General features: G+C 25.0%; 2 protein-coding genes across 3 annotated transcripts; both read left to right on the top strand.

Annotated features, from left to right (window-relative positions):
* Positions 1-414: 414 nt before the first annotated feature.
* Positions 415-13,263, top strand: LOC122508293. Of its 2 annotated transcripts, XM_043621570.1 has the most exons (14): positions 415-715; positions 1,531-1,713; positions 3,582-3,917; positions 4,601-4,829; positions 6,027-6,199; positions 6,443-6,696; positions 7,092-7,277; positions 9,285-9,475; positions 9,617-9,691; positions 11,173-11,467; positions 11,829-11,954; positions 12,053-12,339; positions 12,466-12,558; positions 12,804-13,263. In XM_043621570.1, the coding sequence occupies exons 2-14, from the start codon at positions 1,535-1,537 to the stop codon at positions 12,915-12,917; spliced, it is 2,538 nt and encodes an 845-aa protein (XP_043477505.1). In that variant the 5' UTR covers positions 415-715; positions 1,531-1,534; the 3' UTR covers positions 12,918-13,263. The 2 variants fall into 2 exon arrangements, with proteins under 2 accessions (XP_043477505.1, XP_043477504.1); XM_043621569.1 differs by lacking the exon at positions 415-715 and having other exon boundaries at positions 1,396-1,713.
* A 2,288-nt stretch (positions 13,264-15,551) lies between these two features.
* On the top strand, positions 15,552-19,828 carry LOC122508292 (mitochondrial intermediate peptidase). The gene is made up of 10 exons (XM_043621568.1): positions 15,552-15,868; positions 16,098-16,360; positions 16,471-16,657; positions 16,872-16,951; positions 17,041-17,229; positions 17,434-17,569; positions 17,735-18,073; positions 18,196-18,417; positions 18,555-18,785; positions 19,222-19,828. Exons 1-10 carry the CDS (start codon positions 15,731-15,733, stop codon positions 19,525-19,527), a joined length of 2,091 nt encoding a protein of 696 aa, XP_043477503.1. The 5' UTR covers positions 15,552-15,730; the 3' UTR covers positions 19,528-19,828.
* Positions 19,829-19,993: the final 165 nt, after the last annotated feature.

Genomic DNA, 19,993 nt, shown 5'->3' with positions numbered 1-19,993 from the left:
ACATGTGAAGGTGGCGCTGCAGTCGTATGTTATTTAAAAAGAGCGCGAATATATAAATTTTATTTTTGTTAATAGAAAGTACTCATAATAAATCTTATTTTGCAATGTCAAAAAAAACGTCAACATTTCAAATATAAATAAGCAAATTATTAACTGAAAATATTTGAATATTATTATTAATAAAATAATGGACTTGGATAATGGACATATAAAAACTAGCACCGTAGACGGCCGCTTGCGGCCGTCGGAGGAGCTAGTAATAGAAAAGAAGTATTAAAATACTAATAAAAAACTATTAACAATAATAACTATATTAATAAAAAAAACTAAATATTTTCATTTTTATTTAAAAGTACGCGCCAATGCAGATGGCGTCCGGAAACGCATGCGCAGGAGTTTGACATTTTTTTTGGCAACAAGACGACGGTTTTATGCAAAAGAGTCTGTGTGCGTGCAATAAAAAAAGAAGTGTCAGATTTTTAATAATAGTTGCTGATCTAAATTTATCAGGTTTACGAGAACTGTTTTGCCCCGTGTCCATGTGTTAATAAATTTAGAGACTTGTGACAGAAAAGAGTTGAAAAAAAGAAGAAAACCAAGTACCAGGAAATGTAGAGAGTCCTACGTTATCAAATAATTAATGACACGCAATTTCGTGCGATTACGCTTTTTTAATTTAATACATTTCATAAAAAGTTCAAGATTTATCCCAATTGTAAGTAAATTTTCTATTAATAGTTTTTTCGTAAGCACATTATCAATCGAACCGCTTCGCCTCATAAATGTTTTTAGTCATTCTTTTTCCTTTTACGATTATGTTATCGATAATCATGAAAACAATCGCCTATTAAAAATGAATGGCGGATTGATTTTATTGATTTTAATAATTTATGCAACAGATTGTATTGTTAATCGTAAGAGGAAAATAATAATTATTAAAAAAAACATGAGAAGTAAATGGAGTAAAAGTATATAAAAATCATTTCTTAATATTCGTATATGGAGGTTATGAAGTGGATGATTCAGAGACAGAGCAAACATCAGTTTACAGTGTTTACACACTGCTGATGTAATTTTGGAATAGATTATCGATAATAAATGTTTCGCGAATTAAATTGCGACGTTTTGACGTTTTGTTGCAATTTGAATAAATGGAATAAATTTACAATATCTGTCGATTTAGAGAAAGAGGTTATAATTTTTATCGCGCGGTAAATATATATATATATTAAAAGAAAAAGCAGAGGGAGGATTGTAAAATGAGCAAGGTCTTGTCTTTAAATCAAGTCTCTCGGAGACTTGAATAACCTTCCTTCTATTCCCTCTCTATTTTATTTCTTTCAAGGGGGGATATGTATATTTTTAGATGTGAACATGTGCTTCAGCTCATGAGTTTCAAACTTTTAGTGGTAAAATTTCATTACCTCCAGAATGTTGGAATGACAATTTCAAACTCGAGGAAAAATTTCTCTTTTTTTGTATTTAAAGTTAAATAGTGAAATATTTAAAAATAATAATGGTTCTCACTAGGAAAATGGAACATGATCGTCAAATGCGAAATACGAGGTCACGTTCATTAACACCACAAGTTTTGAGTCAAAATATCGACTCGGAAACAACAGATCATCACTATGATCTGAGAAAAAGAAGTCGTGAACGATCTTATACCCCCGGGGAGGTCTCCAGCAGCAGAAGATCAAGTTCAAGATCACTGTGAGTTTTTTTTAAATAGTTCGCATATAAATTTCAAAAAGTAATTTTTGTAATTTGTTTTCTTGCAAAAAAGAATCACATCAGGTTTATTTTAAGTTCTCTTTCATCTCAGACAAAAAGAGACGATTTCCCTTTGAAAGAAGTGATGTATTTATGTAAATAGAAACTTTAGAAATTTTACTAAACACCAAATTTTAATAATACCTAACTGACTATTTAAACTTTTGATTAGCTATTTTAAATAAATTAAAATACAGGCCTCGGATATTATGACATTTTCGACTTTTTTCGAATAATGCGACTTTTATCGACTTATATTAAAAAATTGCTACTTTCTCGATTTTCGCTCCAAATTTTGCATCAAAATACCACATTTTTAGTATAAACTTCAACTTATTTCGATTTTTATAGTGTGAAAAGTATAACAATAGACAAATCTTTGAAAAGTTATTTTAGAATAATTTTTTTAATTAAATTTTTAAAATATACAATTAAAAAGATTTTTAATAATTGAAATTTTGTACAATTTCATTGAAAATAAAATCATTTTTTTCACGTATTTTAATACAATTTTTGAAAAAAATAACTTTTAAAGAATTTTAATTAAAAATTTTTGAAATAATATTGAATTCTCAAAAATTTTAATGAAAATTAGATTATAAAAATATTTTTGAATAAACTAATTTTCAGAGTTTTTTCATTCTAATTTTTTAAAATTCAATTATTTTCCATATTTTCGATAATATATTATCAAAAATTCAAATACATTAAAAATAATAATAGCATAGAAATATTTTTAACATTTTGGAGGAAAAAAAACATTTTTAATATTTTTAATTGAAATACTTAAAAAAATTTATTATTTTTTTTTTTTGAGTTATACAAAAATTCTTTTTTAAAATTCAATTATTTTCAAAAAAATTACATTAAAATATTTATAAAAAACTATTTCTTCGAATTGTCTTATCATAATTTTTAAAGATTTAATTACCGTCATACAAAGTAAATTAAAATCTATTAAAAATTTACTTCTTTAAACGTATTAAAATTTCAGAGAGATTTTTAATTAAAATTCTTTAAAAATTTGATTATTTTTTTAAATATTTTTTAAAAACTTAATTATTTTGAAAAAATTTTATCAAATTTCAATTATTTTTCGAAAATTTTACCAAATTTTAATTATTTTTTAAAAGATTTTACTAAATTTCAATTTTTTGTCCATTTTCTAATTGTATGTAATTGTAAAAATATTGTCTTTCGAAAATTATTTAGAAATATTTAAAAAAAATTTATTTTAAGAATTACTTTATTAAAATTTTTCTATTTTTCTTTAATATTCTTTAAAAGGGATAATGAACAGTTTCAATTATTATAAAAAATTGAATTTTTGTATTAAAATAATTGAATTCTCGAAGAACTTTCGGAAAATCATTAATAATTAATATAGATAATTGATTTAGAGATAAAGTTTAGTTCAAAATTATAGAAAATAATTGAATTTTGAAAGGGTATAGTTGTAATTTTTAGAAATTATAAATTTCAGAAGTTGAAATTTTTAAAATTTTATTTCCCGTGAAAAAAGAAATAAAAAGTATTTAAATATTTATTTAGCAAAATTATTCAAGTTTTAATTAATTGAATTTAGAAATCAGTGAAGAATCAGGAAAATACAAACTAAAATTTTTTCTGACAACAGTGAATTAAATAAACGACTTTTTCGTTTTTTCGATTTTTTTTATTTTTAATCGACTTTCTTGGTTCGTTAAAGTCGATTCAAGGCCTGAAAATAGTAAAAAAAAAATGAACTAAGAAGTTAATTTATTTAACTGAAAGTTCATTTTTTATAATTAAAAATAAAAAATCTACAGAACAGTGAATGCAAAGAATCAGGAGCAAAACATGGATGTGATAGAAGAGCGAGAGGACGAATTTGAAACACAGAAAGAAATTCAGGAGAATGTCACTGGAAAGAAATCCACACGACGTTCTGAGCGGCAGCGAGTTAAGAGACAAACTGTCTCTAATGGTCAGAATGAAGTGAAGGATAATGCAGCAAATGCAAAAATTGAGCGCAAAAGAAAGAGTGTAACGCCAAAAAAAATGCTAACCAGTGATTATTCCTCGGAGGATGGCGAACGAGAGGATCCTCCAAGTCGTCCTGGATCTGCATACGAAATTTATAAAAAAGCCGGTGAATGGTGGAAGTAAGTTCAATAATATTATTTTTACCAGAAAAAATATATTTTGTCCCAATACGAAAACTTTCTTTTCAATTAATTGAAAATTTTATGATTTATTTAAAAATAAATTAAGTGGATAGCAGAAAATAAAGATTTTTTCTTAATAAAATAAAGTTAATACTAAAATTAAGTAATAAAATTAAAACACCTTTTTCTCAGTTAAAAACAAATTAAAAATTGTTTTCTTTTAAAGGAAAAAAGGAATAATTTTATTAATTTGTCAATAAAAATAATACTAATTTCAATTTCTACAAAAAAAAATCATATTAATATATTGAAAATATTCTTTCAAATTAGAAACATGATTTGATTTGTCCAAAAACGTTTGTTTACCTTCTTTCACAAATAACATTTGAAATGCCCTCTGTAGAAAATACAAGGTGTTCAATATTACATATTTCTCATAAATATTGTATTTTATATTCAGTATCAATTTAGAGACGATTGAGAAGTTCGAAATTTTTTTCAATTTTCTTGACTTTGCCTTTTTTGAAAGGCTTACATAATTTCTATTCATCTTGATTAGATATTTTTGAAATTGTAAAATTCTGTTGATTACTTTTTTTTTAATTGTTAAAACGAAAAAAAAAATTGAAAAGAAAGTGAAAAATGTTCTTGTTTTCTAAAACATACATTTATGATTGCAGTGTATTTCCTAAAACTGATTACACGTATTCTCGTGCATCGCAATGTCGTTACGAAATAGCTCCAGGCGTTTTGGCTATGCCTAATATGTCCCGGCGTTCCATTCATTCTGATTGCAGTAGCACGCACGGCAGTTCGATATCAAACAGTCATCAAAGTTTAAATCTCGAGACTGGCGAACATAGTGGTGGCGATATTGTCGATATTTCCTCAATTAAAGAGGATAACATGGTATGTTTTTTGTTTTGAATATTTCTTTTTGAATGATTATTATTAAATTATCATTATTGTACAATCAAAGGTTATTTTCATTTTTATTTTTTTTTGATAATTTGGAAAATTGAAGGTGATAAATGGTAATTACTTTCGGTATCATATAATGTTTTCAGAAATTTTATAATATCTAAAAATATTATGGTTATTAATTTTATCTCTGTTATCTCGATTTTTTATTATTATTACTAATTTGTTTATTGATATGATATTAAAAAGCATTAAAGTCTTTTGTATAAAGAATTTATATTTATTACCGAAATTTTTATTTATTTATATTAATATTATAATCCAACTAGCACGCGCGCGTGAAATTTTAAAGGCCATTGTTAGATAAAAAACTTTCTTTTTGAAATTTAATAAAAACTTATTTTTTAAAAAATACAATTTTTCGAAATTTTGAAAAATACGAAAAATATTTTTCAAAAATATGATTATATTTCTAAACAATTTTTAAAAGTAATAAAATTAAATTCTTTCAAATACAAAATTTATTTGAATGAAATTTGACAAAACCTTTGATTGTTTCAATTTTTTAAATTATTTTCAGGAATTCAATTATTTTGAAAAAGAATATAAATACAATTTTTCAAAAAACTAATTTTCTTTTTAAGAATTTCTACATTAAATTATTCAAAAATTCAAGAATTTTTGTTAAACAAATGTTTAAAAGCTTATTCTTATTTATTTTAATTGAAATTTCAAATAAATTCAATGTAAAACATTTTTAAATTTAATTATTTATAAAAATTACAACTGCAATTTTTTGAAAAGTCAATTATTTTTTAGAATTTTGGAATAAAATTATTCAAAACTTTCATTATTTCTAAAGGAAAATAACATATTAATAAATAATTTTTTTAAATAAACAGTTAAGAACTATTATAAAATTATTACTTACAAATTATTTTTGGTACAAATTTTACTTAAAAATTCCAAAAATAATTGAGCTGCGTAAATAATTTTTATAAATAATAAAAAAATAAAAATAAAATAATAAAAAGGTTCCAAATTAAAATGTCAGAAAATTTTAAATAATTTTAATTACAAACTGTCAAGAAGATAGTTTTTGAAAAATTTTTATTCAAATTATTTTTAAAGCAGTTAATTTATAAAAATATTTATTTATTTATTGCTTTATTGTTTTGTTTTTAGAGAATGGAAAATGCTTCTCATGTCTTTAATCAGGCGCACACCTCAGATTTTGCAGGGAAATCCGTTATTTATAAAAGAACTCACGTTGAACAATACACATCACATCGAGAAATAGTTTATGATTCTAACCAATTATCACCTCATTTATCACCAATTCTATCTCCCGAAGAGAGGTTTGTATACTTAAAAATTTGTTGAACTTTTAAAAATTAACTTGCTACTTAAAAATAAAATTAATAGACTCAATACATTGTCACTGTATATTTTTAGAAAATTTTATATAGTAAAATAAATAATTATATTTAAACTATAAGTAGTATAAATATAAATAGTAAATTTTGTTAAAAAAAGGAAACAATTTTTGTTATAAAGGTTTTTTTCTAAAGGATTTTTAAAGAAAAAAAATTATTTTTTAGGTATAAATCAAATGAAACTTTCATTGCACGTAAATATGGTCATTTATCACAAGGAGAATCCGATACAGAATTAGATGAAGCAATCACTAGAACAACGACAGTGAATTCAAATAGAACTTCAAGAATTTCAAATATATTTTTGAAAATCATATCAATTATCACGACAATATTTTACGGGACATTAACTTTTGCTACTTTAGGAGTCTTTAAAAAAAAGGAACAATCTGCTAGTCATAACTATCAACAATATCAAGGTGAGGGAAAAATTCTCGTATTTATTTTTTGAGACTTTCTTTCAAGTATCTATTTTTCTTATTTTGCTTACAAATTTTTCTTACAAATTTTATGTTTTTTTAAAAAAATGTTTCCATTTTCGTTTTCTACACTTTAATAAAGTTCATACGTTTACAATCAACGATTTAGAAGAAAATATTCTTTTTTTATATATTTTTTTCAGCAATAATTTGAAATAAAAAGAATTTGTAACCAAAAAATTTTATTGTTTTTGTTAAGAGAAATATATTTTTTTCTTGAAATCATTGATCATGGACGTTGTGAACTTCACTGAAATTTTTCTATTTCGATTATGTCAAGAAAATAATTAATTATCAAAGGAAAAATTTTAATTAAAATCAGGTAATTCTTACAGAATCAAACTGGAGTCGATTGTGGAAAACGCTTGATCGTGTTTTTGAGAAAGTTTATTTATTTTTAGTCAATATGATGTTATTAGATTCGTGGTTTTTAAGTCGAATAATGAATACAAGACAACGTGTGCAGGGAAGACGTAGAAAACTTTTCTTCATTATTCTCTTGCCTCTTCTCCTTTTGGCTGGTGAGTACTTGAATTTCAATAAATAAAAATTCGGTTACGGATTTAATTTGAGAAAAACTAGAAAAGAATACGAAAAATTTTGTAAACTTAGAACTTACTTAAACTGATTGTTAATTTAATTTTTGTTTTTAATTTTTCATTTATTTTTTGCAATTTCAATTAAAAATTTTATATTTTAAAATTATCTTCAATTTTATATTATTTGTTTCGTTTTTCAATATGGTGAAAATATTTCCAAGTTGTGTTGTGAAATTGAAAGCAGTTTTGAATCGTAGCAGCGGTATTTATCCTCTTTTTGTTTCAGGAGCTTACATTATGCAAAAATATACTTTTACATGTCTGGATTATCTGAAAAATGTTCATAACGACGTCACTGAAATGTCACAAAATTTTATCAATGATATTTACTATATATCATTTATCGATTATGAACTTTTCGTAAAATATTTCACTTTTTATAAGGACTTTTCTTTGCCTGAAATACCAAGGGTGAACGTGTCTCTGCCCGAAATCGGGTGGAATATTCCTTGGTAATTTTTTTTTTTTATTTTTTTTGAGAAAGTTCGCGATTGAAAAAGTTGTTTTTTTCTAATATTAACTAACATTTTTTTCTAAGTAATGTTTTTGTTTTTCGCTACTTTCTTTAGTGTTGATTTTCAATGATTTAGACATGTTCCTCTCATAAAAGTATTTTGAGTTGTTAGATTTATATTTATGTTGCATGTTGTTTGGTGTTCGGTTGCTTTAATTAATGTTGCTTTAAAAGTATTCTTTCAAAAATATTAAAATTTGAATACTTAAAAAACATTAAAAATATTAAATATAAATATAAATATTTATCTTAAAAATATTTTTAAAAATATAAATATTTATATTTCTCATTAGTTACTTAAAAAGAATTTCAAATCTCTGATTTAAAAGAGATTTTTTTGTGTGCTGTGTTAATTGGTAATTTTTTAAAAGAACGTTCTTTTTTTTAGTTTTGTTGAATATTTTGAATTTATTATTAAAATGTCGTGTCTCGATAATTATTTAGTCACTTGTCAATAGCCAAAGGTTTTTCACACCAATGAGTATAAGTTCTCGCCGCCTTTATTATGGTGCCTTTAAAAAGCTATAAATCATTTTATACGCAAATATAGTCTGTCTATAACCGGTTGGGCATTTTTTAGAATAAGTTTATACTAATTAATATAGAATTACAGTAGTTTTGTATTTTTGCTTGTTACTAAACAAACTATAGTATTTCACTTGCAATTCCTTAAATTTCGTTAAAAATCACAAGGCTTCAATTTTTATTGCAATAGTTTATAATTTTTTTATAGTGCGAATTTATAGAGTTATACAATTTGTTCGATAAAAACATTTTTTAAGAGGTTCGATAAAAGACTGAATTAAATTGTCTTCAGTTTAAATGATTACCTGAAGGGCAGCTTTCTGATTAAATATATAAATATTGAATAAAAATATAAATATAATTGAAAATTGAATTTAAAATCAAACAATAATAAAATACGAATTTATCATTAACGTTAATAATAAAACTACTATTTTTATACATTATTTTAGTAATGAAATGAATAATTTTAATTTTAAAAACTCGTTCACCCTTTTGTTTCTGCATTTAATACAGTTTAGTGCAACAATCTTGAAAGTTATAATATTAATTTTTTTTTTATTAATTGCAAAAAGACGTTTTTGGTGGCATCGTAAAAAGTTTTCAGTATAATGGACATTTAAAAGATGAGCAGATGTAAAGGGAGAAGGATAGAGGAAGGCAAATTCTCTGGAGATTTCAAGAGTTGACATTTAAAAATTCAAGCTATTCGATCGGTGAGTTCCTTCGTCTATCCTTCTCACAGTTATCGTAATATTGTTCCTTCACAATCAAAAAAATAAATAATTTCAATTTTTTTTCTGATTTGTAAAAGTTTTTGTTGTGGAAAGAAAAATATTTTTTTCCTACTTTTATTCTTAAAGGGAAACAAAAAAAATTTTCTTTTACAGGATTCTGGTGTTTACCACGATTGATGCCAGTTTTTACGAAACAAACCGAAGAAATAGTGCCATCATTGCATAATACGGCGGATTTGAAAGGATTTGTCATCGATACATCCCGAGAAAATGAATTGAGATCACTTCTTCAAATACTGACGGAGAAAGTTCAACGACTTGAGAGGAAAGACATTTTGCAAACTGTAAGTTGAAGTTTTTTTTTGTTTGTTTTTATTATAGTTTTGATATTTTATTTGCGTATTCTTGCTGTATTGATACTATATTCTTATTTATTGAATAATAGAAATTGAATAATTTGTATTAATTCGGATTTTTGTAAATAGGAACATTTGAAAAACGTAACACAAGTGATTGAAGATCTAAGGAAGAATGACGATAGTATATGGAGTAAATATGACGTAAGATTAATTTATATCAATGTATTTTCGTTTACTAAAGTATATTTTTTTTAGAACAATTTTTTTAGATAAATATAAAATGATTGCATAAGAATATTAGATTTGCAACATAAACGGGGTTGCTACGCAACCTGGAAACCTGAAAAACCTGGAAATGTCAGGAAATTTAATAATTTAAAATTTTTTACCAAAGGGTGGAGACTATTAAATAAGTAAAGTGTTTTTCAAGAGCACAAAAATAGTAAAGCTAAATGCCATAAAAGAGAAGAAAAAATGTTGAATTTTAAGAAATTCGGTTTTTCTAATTTTTGATAATTTTCCATAATTTTTGATTTTTTACCAAAAAGTGGAGACTATTAAATAAGTAAAGTATTTTTCAAGAGCACAAAAATAATAAAGTTAAATGCCATAAAAAAGAAGAAAAAATGTTGAATTTTAAGAAATTCGGTTTTTCTAATTTTTGATAATTTTCCATAATTTTTGATTTTTTACCAAAAAGTGGAGACTATTAAATAAGTAAAGTATTTTTCAAGAGCACAAAAATAATAAAGTTAAATGCCATAAAAAAGAAGAAAAAATGTTGAATTTTAAGAAATTCGGTTTTTCAAATTTTTTCGAATTTTTGATAATTTTAGATTTTTTACCAAAAAGTGGAGACTATTAAATAAGTAAAGTATTTTTCAAGAGCACAAAAATAATAAAGTTAAATGCCATAAAAAAGAAGAAAAAATGTTGAATTTTAAGAAATTCGGTTTTTCAAATTTTTTATGATTTTTGATAATTTTAGATTTTTTACCAAAAAGTGGAGACTATTAAATAAGTAAAGTATTTTTCAAGAGCACAAAAATAATAAAGTTAAATGCCATAAAAAAGAAGAAAAAATGTTGAATTTTAAGAAATTCGGTTTTTCAAATTTTTTATGATTTTTGATAATTTAAAATTTTTTATCAAAGGTCGAAGACTTTTAAATAAGTAAAGTGTTTTTGAAGAGCCCAAAAATAATGAAGCTAAATGCCATAAAAAAGAAGAAAAAATGTTGAATTTTAAGAAATTCGGTTTTTCGAATTTTTTATGATTTTAAATAATTTTAAATTTTTTACCAAAGGGTGGAAACTATTAAATAAGTAAAGTGTTTTTGCAGAGACCAAAAATAATGAAGCTAAATGCCATATAAGAGAAGAAAAAATGTTGAATTTTAAAGAATTCGGTTTTTCGTTATTGATGTTTTTGAATAATTTTTGTTTTACAAACCTGGAAAAATTCTCTTTTTTAACCTGGAAAACTTGGAAAAGTCAGTGAATTTGAAAAGAGCAAAAGCATGGCAACCCTGATCATATACAAATACGTTTTTCTTTTTTTCTTTTCTTTTCTTTAATTTTTAGTTTATTTTTATTTTTATTGTATTTCATTTTTTATTTTATTTCATTTTTATTCTTTTCATTTATAAGTTTTTTTTCAATTATTTAATGTATTAATTTCAGAAAAAACTAACTGATTTGGAAGAACATTTTCGTCAGGATGTGAATGAAAAAAATTATGAGACCATCAGCGCAATGAAAGTGGAATTTGAAGCACTTCGCGACAATTACTTTCAATTGAAGTCCTGTTGTGATTCAAATGTTCCGACTTTGACTGACGAGAAAATTGATAGTCACATCGATAGGCTTCTAGCTGGATATTTCGGTAGTTCAACTTCAAAGGAAGAATTGTCAAGAGTCATTCAAAGTTTACTATTGATACGGGAAAATGATAATATGCAAAAGGAAAATCTAAAAGGTATGTAATTTCCATTAGTAATTTAATTCCTTCTTTATAATATTTTTAATCAGTTGTAAATTATAATTATTATTTTTTTTTTATTCGAAATTTGAAGAATTATATTTCGTAAAATTACAGTATTTTAAAAATAATCAATTTTCATTAAAATTCAAAAAGAAAGTTTTCGTAACTATCAATAAACTTGACAATTATTAATATTTAAAAAAAATTTTATTTATTTTATGATTTTTTTATAGTTATGCTAATTGAAAAAATAATTATAAAATGATAATTTACAAAGCTTCAAATATTTAATTTATTAAAGAATTGATAGATTTAAAATAGATTTTATTTCAATTTATTTGAATTCGATTGACAGAATCGGAAGTAGAGAGAATTAGTGGCAATCTATCAATGGAGGACATGAGAAAAATCGTTAAAGAAGTACTCAAGATTTATGACGCTGACAAAACGGGAAGAGTTGATTATGCATTGGAAACAGCAGGTGAATAATCTGAAGAGAAAAAAATTTATTATCTTGTCTTTGGAAAAAAAGGGAAATTGTAAAATTTATTGTCGCTCTTTTCTTTTTAAAACTTACAGGTGGTCAAGTGATCAGTACACGATGTACACAAGGATATAATGTTAAAACGAGAGCTTATAAGCTCTTTGGTTTAACCTTGTATTATGAAAGTAACGATCCTCGAACTGTGATACAGGGAAATACTTTACAACCTGGCGCGTGTTGGGCTTTTCAAGATTTCCCTGGCTATTTATTAATTAAATTACGCAACTTTATTTACGTCACTGGTTTTACATTGGAGCATGTACCGAAATCAATTTTACCAAATGGAGATATGAGAAGTGCACCGCGCAAATTTAACGTTTGGGTTCGTTAATAATTTCTAATTTGCATCTATTATAATAAATTTATAATTTTTTTAAGATATTTTAAATTTATTACTTACTATTTTATTTTTTAAAAATTTGGTTATTTATTTTGATGGTAATTTTAGGGATTGAAGCATGAGAACGATTTGGAACCCGTTATGTTTGGAGAATACGAGTTTCTTGACTCTGAAGATAATTTACAATATTTCCCTGTTCAGGTTCGTATTTATAAATATTTATTCATCATTAATGCGAATTATTTTCAATTAATTTCTATTATCTGAAATTATTCAAAAATTCATATTTGAAAATAAAAAAATTTTGTAATTTGAATAATAATGATAAATTGAGTATCACGTTTCGCCCGTGACATTTGCTAGTTATTAAATAAAGTTTGAAAAGTTCATTAATTCAAATTTTTTAATTTAAGAAGAAAGGATTAATTTTTTTTTGTCTTTTGCAGAATACGACGATAAAGACAAATTACGATCATGTGGAGTTGCGAATACACAGCAATCATGGTCAACTTGAGTACACTTGTTTATACAGATTTCGAGTCCATGGACGAATATTGTGAAAAGATGACATTTTTTGAGATGAAGACGAAGGAAAGTTCCATTATTTCTTATCTAGTGATGAAAGTAAGCAGCTTTATATTGTCATTTGAAAAGAAAAAACCATCGTGCCTTTGGCTGCAGTATTTATTGTTGTTCCTCACCGCCAAATGAGAGTGAGATGTAAATCGCACAGAATTTTTTCGCACATAAGATATTTTTTTTTGTCTCTCTTTGAATATGAAATATGTGCGATTCATTTTTTAAGATAAGAAAGACGATTTCAGGGCTTAAGCGTATAGTGTAAAAATAATGTATTTTTGTAAAAAAAAAATAATATTCCTTTCAGGATTGTTCTTATATACGAAACACATTGTACAGAATTCGTTAGACTGAATTCCCAAATAGTTACCCGATACTAATTTCATAAAAAAAAGATGAAACATCGAAACTGGCGGAGACAGTACAAAAAAATCATTATTTAGAGTAGAAATTCTTGATGCACTTGTAGCAAGGCATTTGATGAAATCGTAAAGACAAAAATTATTGTTATTTATTTAGTCAAAATCTGATGAGAGTTTATTTATTTAGATCCTTAGAATTAAAAAAAAATATCCAAAGTTATTTAATTTTTAGTTTAGAGTCTTTTTTAAAATGACTACTTGCTTCTATTATTAATTTAATTTATTACTCCTACTACTGAAAGTAGTATTTTTATTTTGAAAACTAAGTTTTTTCTTTAAGATTGATATTCAAATTTCGATTAAAATGCCTTGACCTGTAGCTCGAGATTATTAACAAATCACGCTTTTACAAAGATCTATTTTAAGATATATTCGTATATATAGAAAAACGCCAGAAAAATATTAGTCTTATTTCTGGACACAAAAAATTTTTTTTAGTAATTACAATAATTAGACTTATTTTGTAATTTGTAAATATTTTTCTGTAAATTTTCGACTGATTTTTTTTTTGTAAATCAATGCGCAATTTTTTCCGTTATTATTAACAGAATTTTCTTTTCTTTTTAAATTTCTATAAAATCGTTGTAAATTCGAAATATTCAAAATTTTCTGTAATTTACAATTTTTTTAGAAATTTGAAAGGGAAACTTTCTTTTTAAATTTCTAAAATCGTTGTAAATTCGAAATATTCTGTAACTAATAATTTTTTTAGAATTTCGAAAAGGAAAATTTTTGTAAATTCTTTTTGAAAAGATTAAAAAGATTTATTTTGTAGTGAAAGAAAAAATCAAAAATTTACAGAATTTAGTAAAATTGACAAATTATAAAAGAAAAATTGTAATTTGTTAAATTTACCAAATTTAGAATTATTCTTTTTGTTTTCTAACAAGCGAATAGAAAATCGTCATTCAATTTTTATGCAGGTCATATTTATTATTAAAATATTGAAATTTAAAAAAAGAAATTTTTTTGCTTGATGAAAGTTTACATGTTAATCAAATATTTCTTTTTTTAGATTATATATTATAAAGTACAAAATTTATTTCAGTTTGCATATTTATAATATTAAATCATTTAAAGACAATAAGTACTTGTTTAAACTGAAGAGCAATTAAAATGATTCAGTATAATAAAGAAAAAAATAATTTTATTGCCTCTTTTTTAAGAAATATCTATATTAGTGAGATTTTGCATAATCAATGTTTAATTTTTTTTTTGTTTTTTTTTGTAAAGATTTGTAGACTGATTAATTTATACCTATTAATTTTAACTGCAGAAGTTCATGTGCGGTTTTTGGCATATTCTACTTAAAAATCAAAATGAAATTTTGTTTCAATGAGATTTGGAGAATGTGACTATTATTATTTATCGAAAAAATCAATTTAAAGTCAATGAGTGAAAAGCTTTTTTTTTCTATGTGTGTCATACTATATTTGTAAAACAAGCATATTATATGCACGAACAAATTGTAGAAACTATTAAATTTGTGAATAAAAAAAGAATTTTGTGAAAAAATGTTTAATTATTACATAAAAATTTACAATTTATTTTTATTTAATATTTATTTTTAATAAATAAATGAATTTTAATATATTAAAATTTTATTAAATTGTATTTATTTTATTATAAAATAATTGTCTAAAAAGATTATTAATATTTTTATAACAGAATAAGGTAGTTCAAGTTGGGTGGGGGAAATCCAATATGGCTGACATCAGCTGATTTACCGGAGGACAAACAATCCATTGAATTTAATGGGACAAATCAGTTTTTTAACCATAACTTTTTAAATATTCATTTTTGAACCATAGTGTAATGGAAAATTATTCTTTATTTATCGAAATCTATTTTTTAAAACAATAAAATTTAATTTTTTGGTTTTATTGTTTTAAAAAATAGATTTCGATAAATAAAGAATAATTTTCCATTACACTATGGTTCAAAAATGAATATTTAAAAAGTTATGGTTAAAAAACTGATTTGTCCCATTGAATTCAATGCATTGTTTGTCCTCCGGTAAATCAGCTGATGTCAGCCATATTGGATTTCCCCCACCCAACTTGAACTACCTTATAATAATAAATAAATGAGTTGGAGATTGTTTTAAATATTACGATTACGCCATTCGTTACTTTAAATTTGCGCGCCGAAAAGTAACCAATAGCAGACCAATAGGAGTAATGGTAACTAACCACGTGCCTAACCTAACTTGAACTCTGCCATGCTCTTGGTGTAAATTGTAAAAAATAAAAAATTCTGAAAATTCGCATAAAAATTTTTTGTAATGCGGCACACAATAGTTTCAATAGTTTTTTATCATTTAGAAATTATAAATAGTTTGTAAAAAAAACGTGAAAATTAATTTTACAATAATGTCGCGAATATTGTTAAGAAAACTTGTGAGGCAAATCGATGGTGTTAAATATGTCAGTACTTGGTCACCACTTGCTACGGCTTTTAATTCAAAAGCAACGCCGGATTTAGAGTTAAATAACAAAAATAAAGAAGTAGTAAGTAAAAAATTCTCTTTTCTCTATTAACAGTATTTTTAAAAAAGTATTTTCAAGCTTTTTTTTACGTAACCTTAAAATGTAGTAATGTACATTTGCAAAAAATGGAATTTCTTGTTTTTTCTTATAAAAAACATTGCTGAACAAAATAATTACGAAATAAATTAAATACAACTATTTAATATTAATTTTGTTGTTCTTTTTAAATGTAAACGAATTTTTTTTGCAGGGATTGTTTAATATACCAGAATTAAAAGATGCGGCGGGTTTTGAGATTCTGAAAAATTATGCGATATCGCACTCGAATAAACTTGTCGAGGAGGCGACAAGTCCTGATCGTACAAGAAAAATGGTGGAAATTTTCGATGAACTTTCAAATACTTTGTGTCAAGTGGCGGATATGGCAGAGTTCATTAGACTTGCTCATCCCGACGATGATTTTTCACATCACGCAGAAGATGCTTGTTTGGCAATCAGTAGCATAGTTGAAAAGTAATTCAATACTTTTTTGTTAAATAGGATGGAAAAGACTTGTTTATAATGCTTAATAAAAAAAAACAATAAGCATTAGGAATTTTAAAAATAAAAAATTTCTTTTGCAGATTAAACACTAATCGTAATTTGTACGATTCACTGCAACGTGTTTTAAAAAATGGAGATATAGAAAAAACCACAGACATCGATAATCATGTTGCACAATTATTTTCGATTGACTTCGAACAGAGTGGTATTCATTTACCAGAAGATCAACGACGGGAAGTTGTTGAATACAACGACTTTATTTTACAAGTAATCTCTAATTAATTTTTAACTCAATAAATATTCAATTACAATATTTTTCATTTCAGTTTTTGGAAAATCTTATAATTTACATTCACAAGCAACAAATAATGCAAAAAATAAATCGTTTGCGTAGAAAAAGTAGTTTTGAAAAGAAAAACAATTTTGTAAATGCGTTTATTTTTTTTATTATTAATCTATAATAATTTTGCACCTCTTTCAGATTGGACAGAAATTCACAGCAACGGCTCTCGCGCCAAGATCAATACGCATAGATCAAATACCAACGATAGCGAGAAAATAGTAGGAAATTTTATATTTTAAAAAATTCTGAATATTAATTAATTAGTTTCTCTTTTACTAATAATTATGATTTAATTTTTTTGAATTAGCTTTATTGCCGAAAGAGGTCAAGTCGTGATCAACGGTCATTTCGCAGAATCGCCAAGTTCATTAATACGTGAAGTTACTTATAAAATATTTTTACAACCAGATCGAACGCAAGAACTATATTTGAAAGATCTCTTAAATTCAAGGCATAAACTCGCACAAATTTGCGGTTTTCCTTCCTATGCACACAGGTTACGTTTAATTAAATATTTAATTAAATTTTTTAATTTATAATTAAAACAATATATTTTTCATTTTTTTAACACTTACATATTTTCATAAATTTGTTGAATTTTTTTTTTGAACAATTTCTTGAATAACGTTTTTGAATTTCCTGACTAAATTTTTATCCTATTCTTTGCAATTTTATAAGGAAAATAAATTCTATTTCACAGAGCTTTGAAAGGAACTACAATGGAAACACCGGAAAATGTGAAGGACTTTCTGAATATTTTGAACGAGGAATTAAGAGACCGAGCTGAGAAGGATTTTGAAATTATGCAAACGATGAAGGGCCGTAATTTGATAACTGTAAGTAAAAAGAATTTAATTTTTATTCCTTATCGTTTGGAAATTTGCCTTTTTGCTTTTAAAAAATATTAATTTAATTCGATTATTTTCAACAATTTTCATAAAATTCTTTTAATTTTATGAAATATAAAATTATATTTTTACTTATAATGTTCACATTAATAGAAAATCATGCCATGGGACACAACATATTTCACGACTCAAGCGAGAAATTCTTGGTTACAAATGTCAACGACTGATTATTCACCGTATTTTTCATTGGGAGCTTGTATGGAGGGTATAAATTTAATAACACAAGCTTTGTTTGGAGTTCGTTTAGAGGCAGAAGCAACTCATCAGGGAGAAGTGTGGCACGATGATGTCTATAAATTGGCTGTGATTGACGAAACAGAAGGATCATTGGGACATATTTATTGTGATTTATTTGAGCGTGAAGGAAAACCGAATCAGGATTCTCATTTTACAATTACTGGGGGGCGACAATTACCAGATGGTTCCTATCAGGTTTGTTTGTTTGTTCAATTTTTAATTAAAATCAAATCTTAATTAAAATTAAAAATTTTATTTTAACTTGTTACGTGTAATTATATTTATAAGATATTTTTAATTACGCTAATATATTTTAGAATCCAATAGTAGTGATAATGATTTCGCTGCCAGTTTCGAGATGGTCGAATCCTTGTCTATTGTCACCGGCGGCAATGGAAAATTTATTTCACGAAATGGGACACGCTTTGCATTCGATGCTTGGTAGAACGAAATATCAACACGTAACGGGTACAAGATGTAGTACAGATTTTGCCGAAGTCCCCAGCATTCTCATGGAGTATTTTGCCAGTGATCCTCGAGTAATTAGAATTTTAATTCAATTTTAATTCATTTTAATTTAATTTAATTGAAAAAAAAATCTTTCTTTCTTCTAAATCAAAAAATCTTTTTTCTCACTTAACAATATTAAATATTAATATAAATTTTGATTTTTCAGGTAGTAAAATTATTTGCTAGACACTTTCAAACACAAGAACAAATTCCCGAACAATTGGTGGAAAAATTATTCGCCTCAAAAAGTGTCTTTCCATCGTCGGAAATGCAAAATCAAGTATTCTACAGTATGTTAGATCAAGTTTATCACAGTCAAGAATTAGAACGTGACACGACCAGTATTTTGGCTGATATTCAAAGGGATTATTACACACTTCCTTATATTGAAAACACGGTAATTAGAAATTTAATTAATTTATATTTTTTTATTCGATTGGTAATTAGTAAGTTTATAAATATTTATTGAAGAATTAATCCAGGTCTCGGATTGAGTTTAAAACACAAAGAAAGTCGTTTTTGTCGATTCAAATTAGGAAAAAGGACGAAAAAGCAGTTTTTTTATTCGGGGTATTTTTATAAAAACTAGAATTTATATTTACTTGTCAGTTTTGTAAAGTGTCTAAAACGAGTTTTTTGGTCAAGTTTAATTTTTCGATAGCTATTTTTTTTACAACTTTTTTAGTTTGAAAAATGCTTTTTGATACTTTTTTAAAATTAATTATCGAGTGCAAAGTCTGTAATGGAAAAAAGTCGAAAGTCATTATCCGAGGCCTGTAAATTATTATTAATACTCAAGTAAATTTTTAATGAAAAAAAAATTAAATTCACAGGCCTGGCAATTAAGGTTTTCCCATTTAGTTGGATATGGAGCTAAATATTATTCGTATTTAACGTCAAGGGCAATTGCATCGTGGATTTGGCAAACCTACTTTCAAAATGATCCCCTCAGCAGATCGTCAGGTGAGAAATATCGAAGAGAATGCTTAGCACACGGCGGTGGAAAGCCACCATCGAAATTAGTCTCTGATTTTCTAAATAAGGAAGCTAGTCCATCGAATTTTGCGAAATCTCTATTAAATGAAATTGATATGAGAAACGACAAAGTCCAAGTGATGAGGAAAAAATTAAACTCGTAAATATTCTCAAATCATTTTCATTGTAAATAGCATTATTAATATTATATTTTATATTTGATCGTTAGGTAAAGAATTATGTGATTAAATTAACAAGTTTTTGTTTCAAAAAGAAAACTACAAAAAAAAAGTAAAATCCAATTCAGTAATAAAATAATCCAACGGCTTGGGCAAAAGAAAGTTAACATTAAAAAATTAATAGTATTAATATATTTATATTAATAAATGAAAGGAAAAGAAAATTAAAAAAAGAAAAAGAGAACTTTAGAAACCTTAGAAATGAAAAGAAATTGCAAAAGAAACACTAAATTTAAAAATTATTTTTATAATTAAAATCTATTGACAGTCGTTGGAATATTAAAAAAATAATTTTTCTGTACATAGGCAAAAGCGATAATAATATTCTTTTTTTATAAATAACAAATGTTATAATTTATTTTATAACAGTTGTTTTGTCCGACTGCATTAA

This window comes from Leptopilina heterotoma, unplaced genomic scaffold, assembly GCF_015476425.1.
Source record: "Leptopilina heterotoma isolate Lh14 unplaced genomic scaffold, ASM1547642v1 Lhet_53, whole genome shotgun sequence".
Classification (NCBI taxonomy): domain Eukaryota; kingdom Metazoa; phylum Arthropoda; class Insecta; order Hymenoptera; family Figitidae; genus Leptopilina; species Leptopilina heterotoma.
Note: the sequence above shows the minus strand (reverse complement) of the source record. Positions and strands in the feature narration are given on the sequence as shown.

Excerpts from the sequence above, each read along its gene's own strand:
- LOC122508293 (XM_043621569.1), top strand. The coding sequence starts at position 1,517 with ATGGTTCTCACTAGGAAAATGGAACATGATCGTCAAATGCGAAATACG. Across the intron at positions 1,714-3,581 it reads AGATCAAGTTCAAGATCACT|AACAGTGAATGCAAAGAATC; the intron begins GTGAGTTTTTTT and ends AAAAATCTACAG. Across the intron at positions 7,278-9,284 it reads GCCTCTTCTCCTTTTGGCTG|GATTCTGGTGTTTACCACGA; the intron begins GTGAGTACTTGA and ends TTTCTTTTACAG.
- LOC122508292 (XM_043621568.1), top strand. The coding sequence starts at position 15,731 with ATGTCGCGAATATTGTTAAGAAAACTTGTGAGGCAAATCGATGGTGTT. Across the intron at positions 16,952-17,040 it reads CCAACGATAGCGAGAAAATA|CTTTATTGCCGAAAGAGGTC; the intron begins GTAGGAAATTTT and ends TTTTTGAATTAG. Across the intron at positions 18,786-19,221 it reads TTCCTTATATTGAAAACACG|GCCTGGCAATTAAGGTTTTC; the intron begins GTAATTAGAAAT and ends TTAAATTCACAG.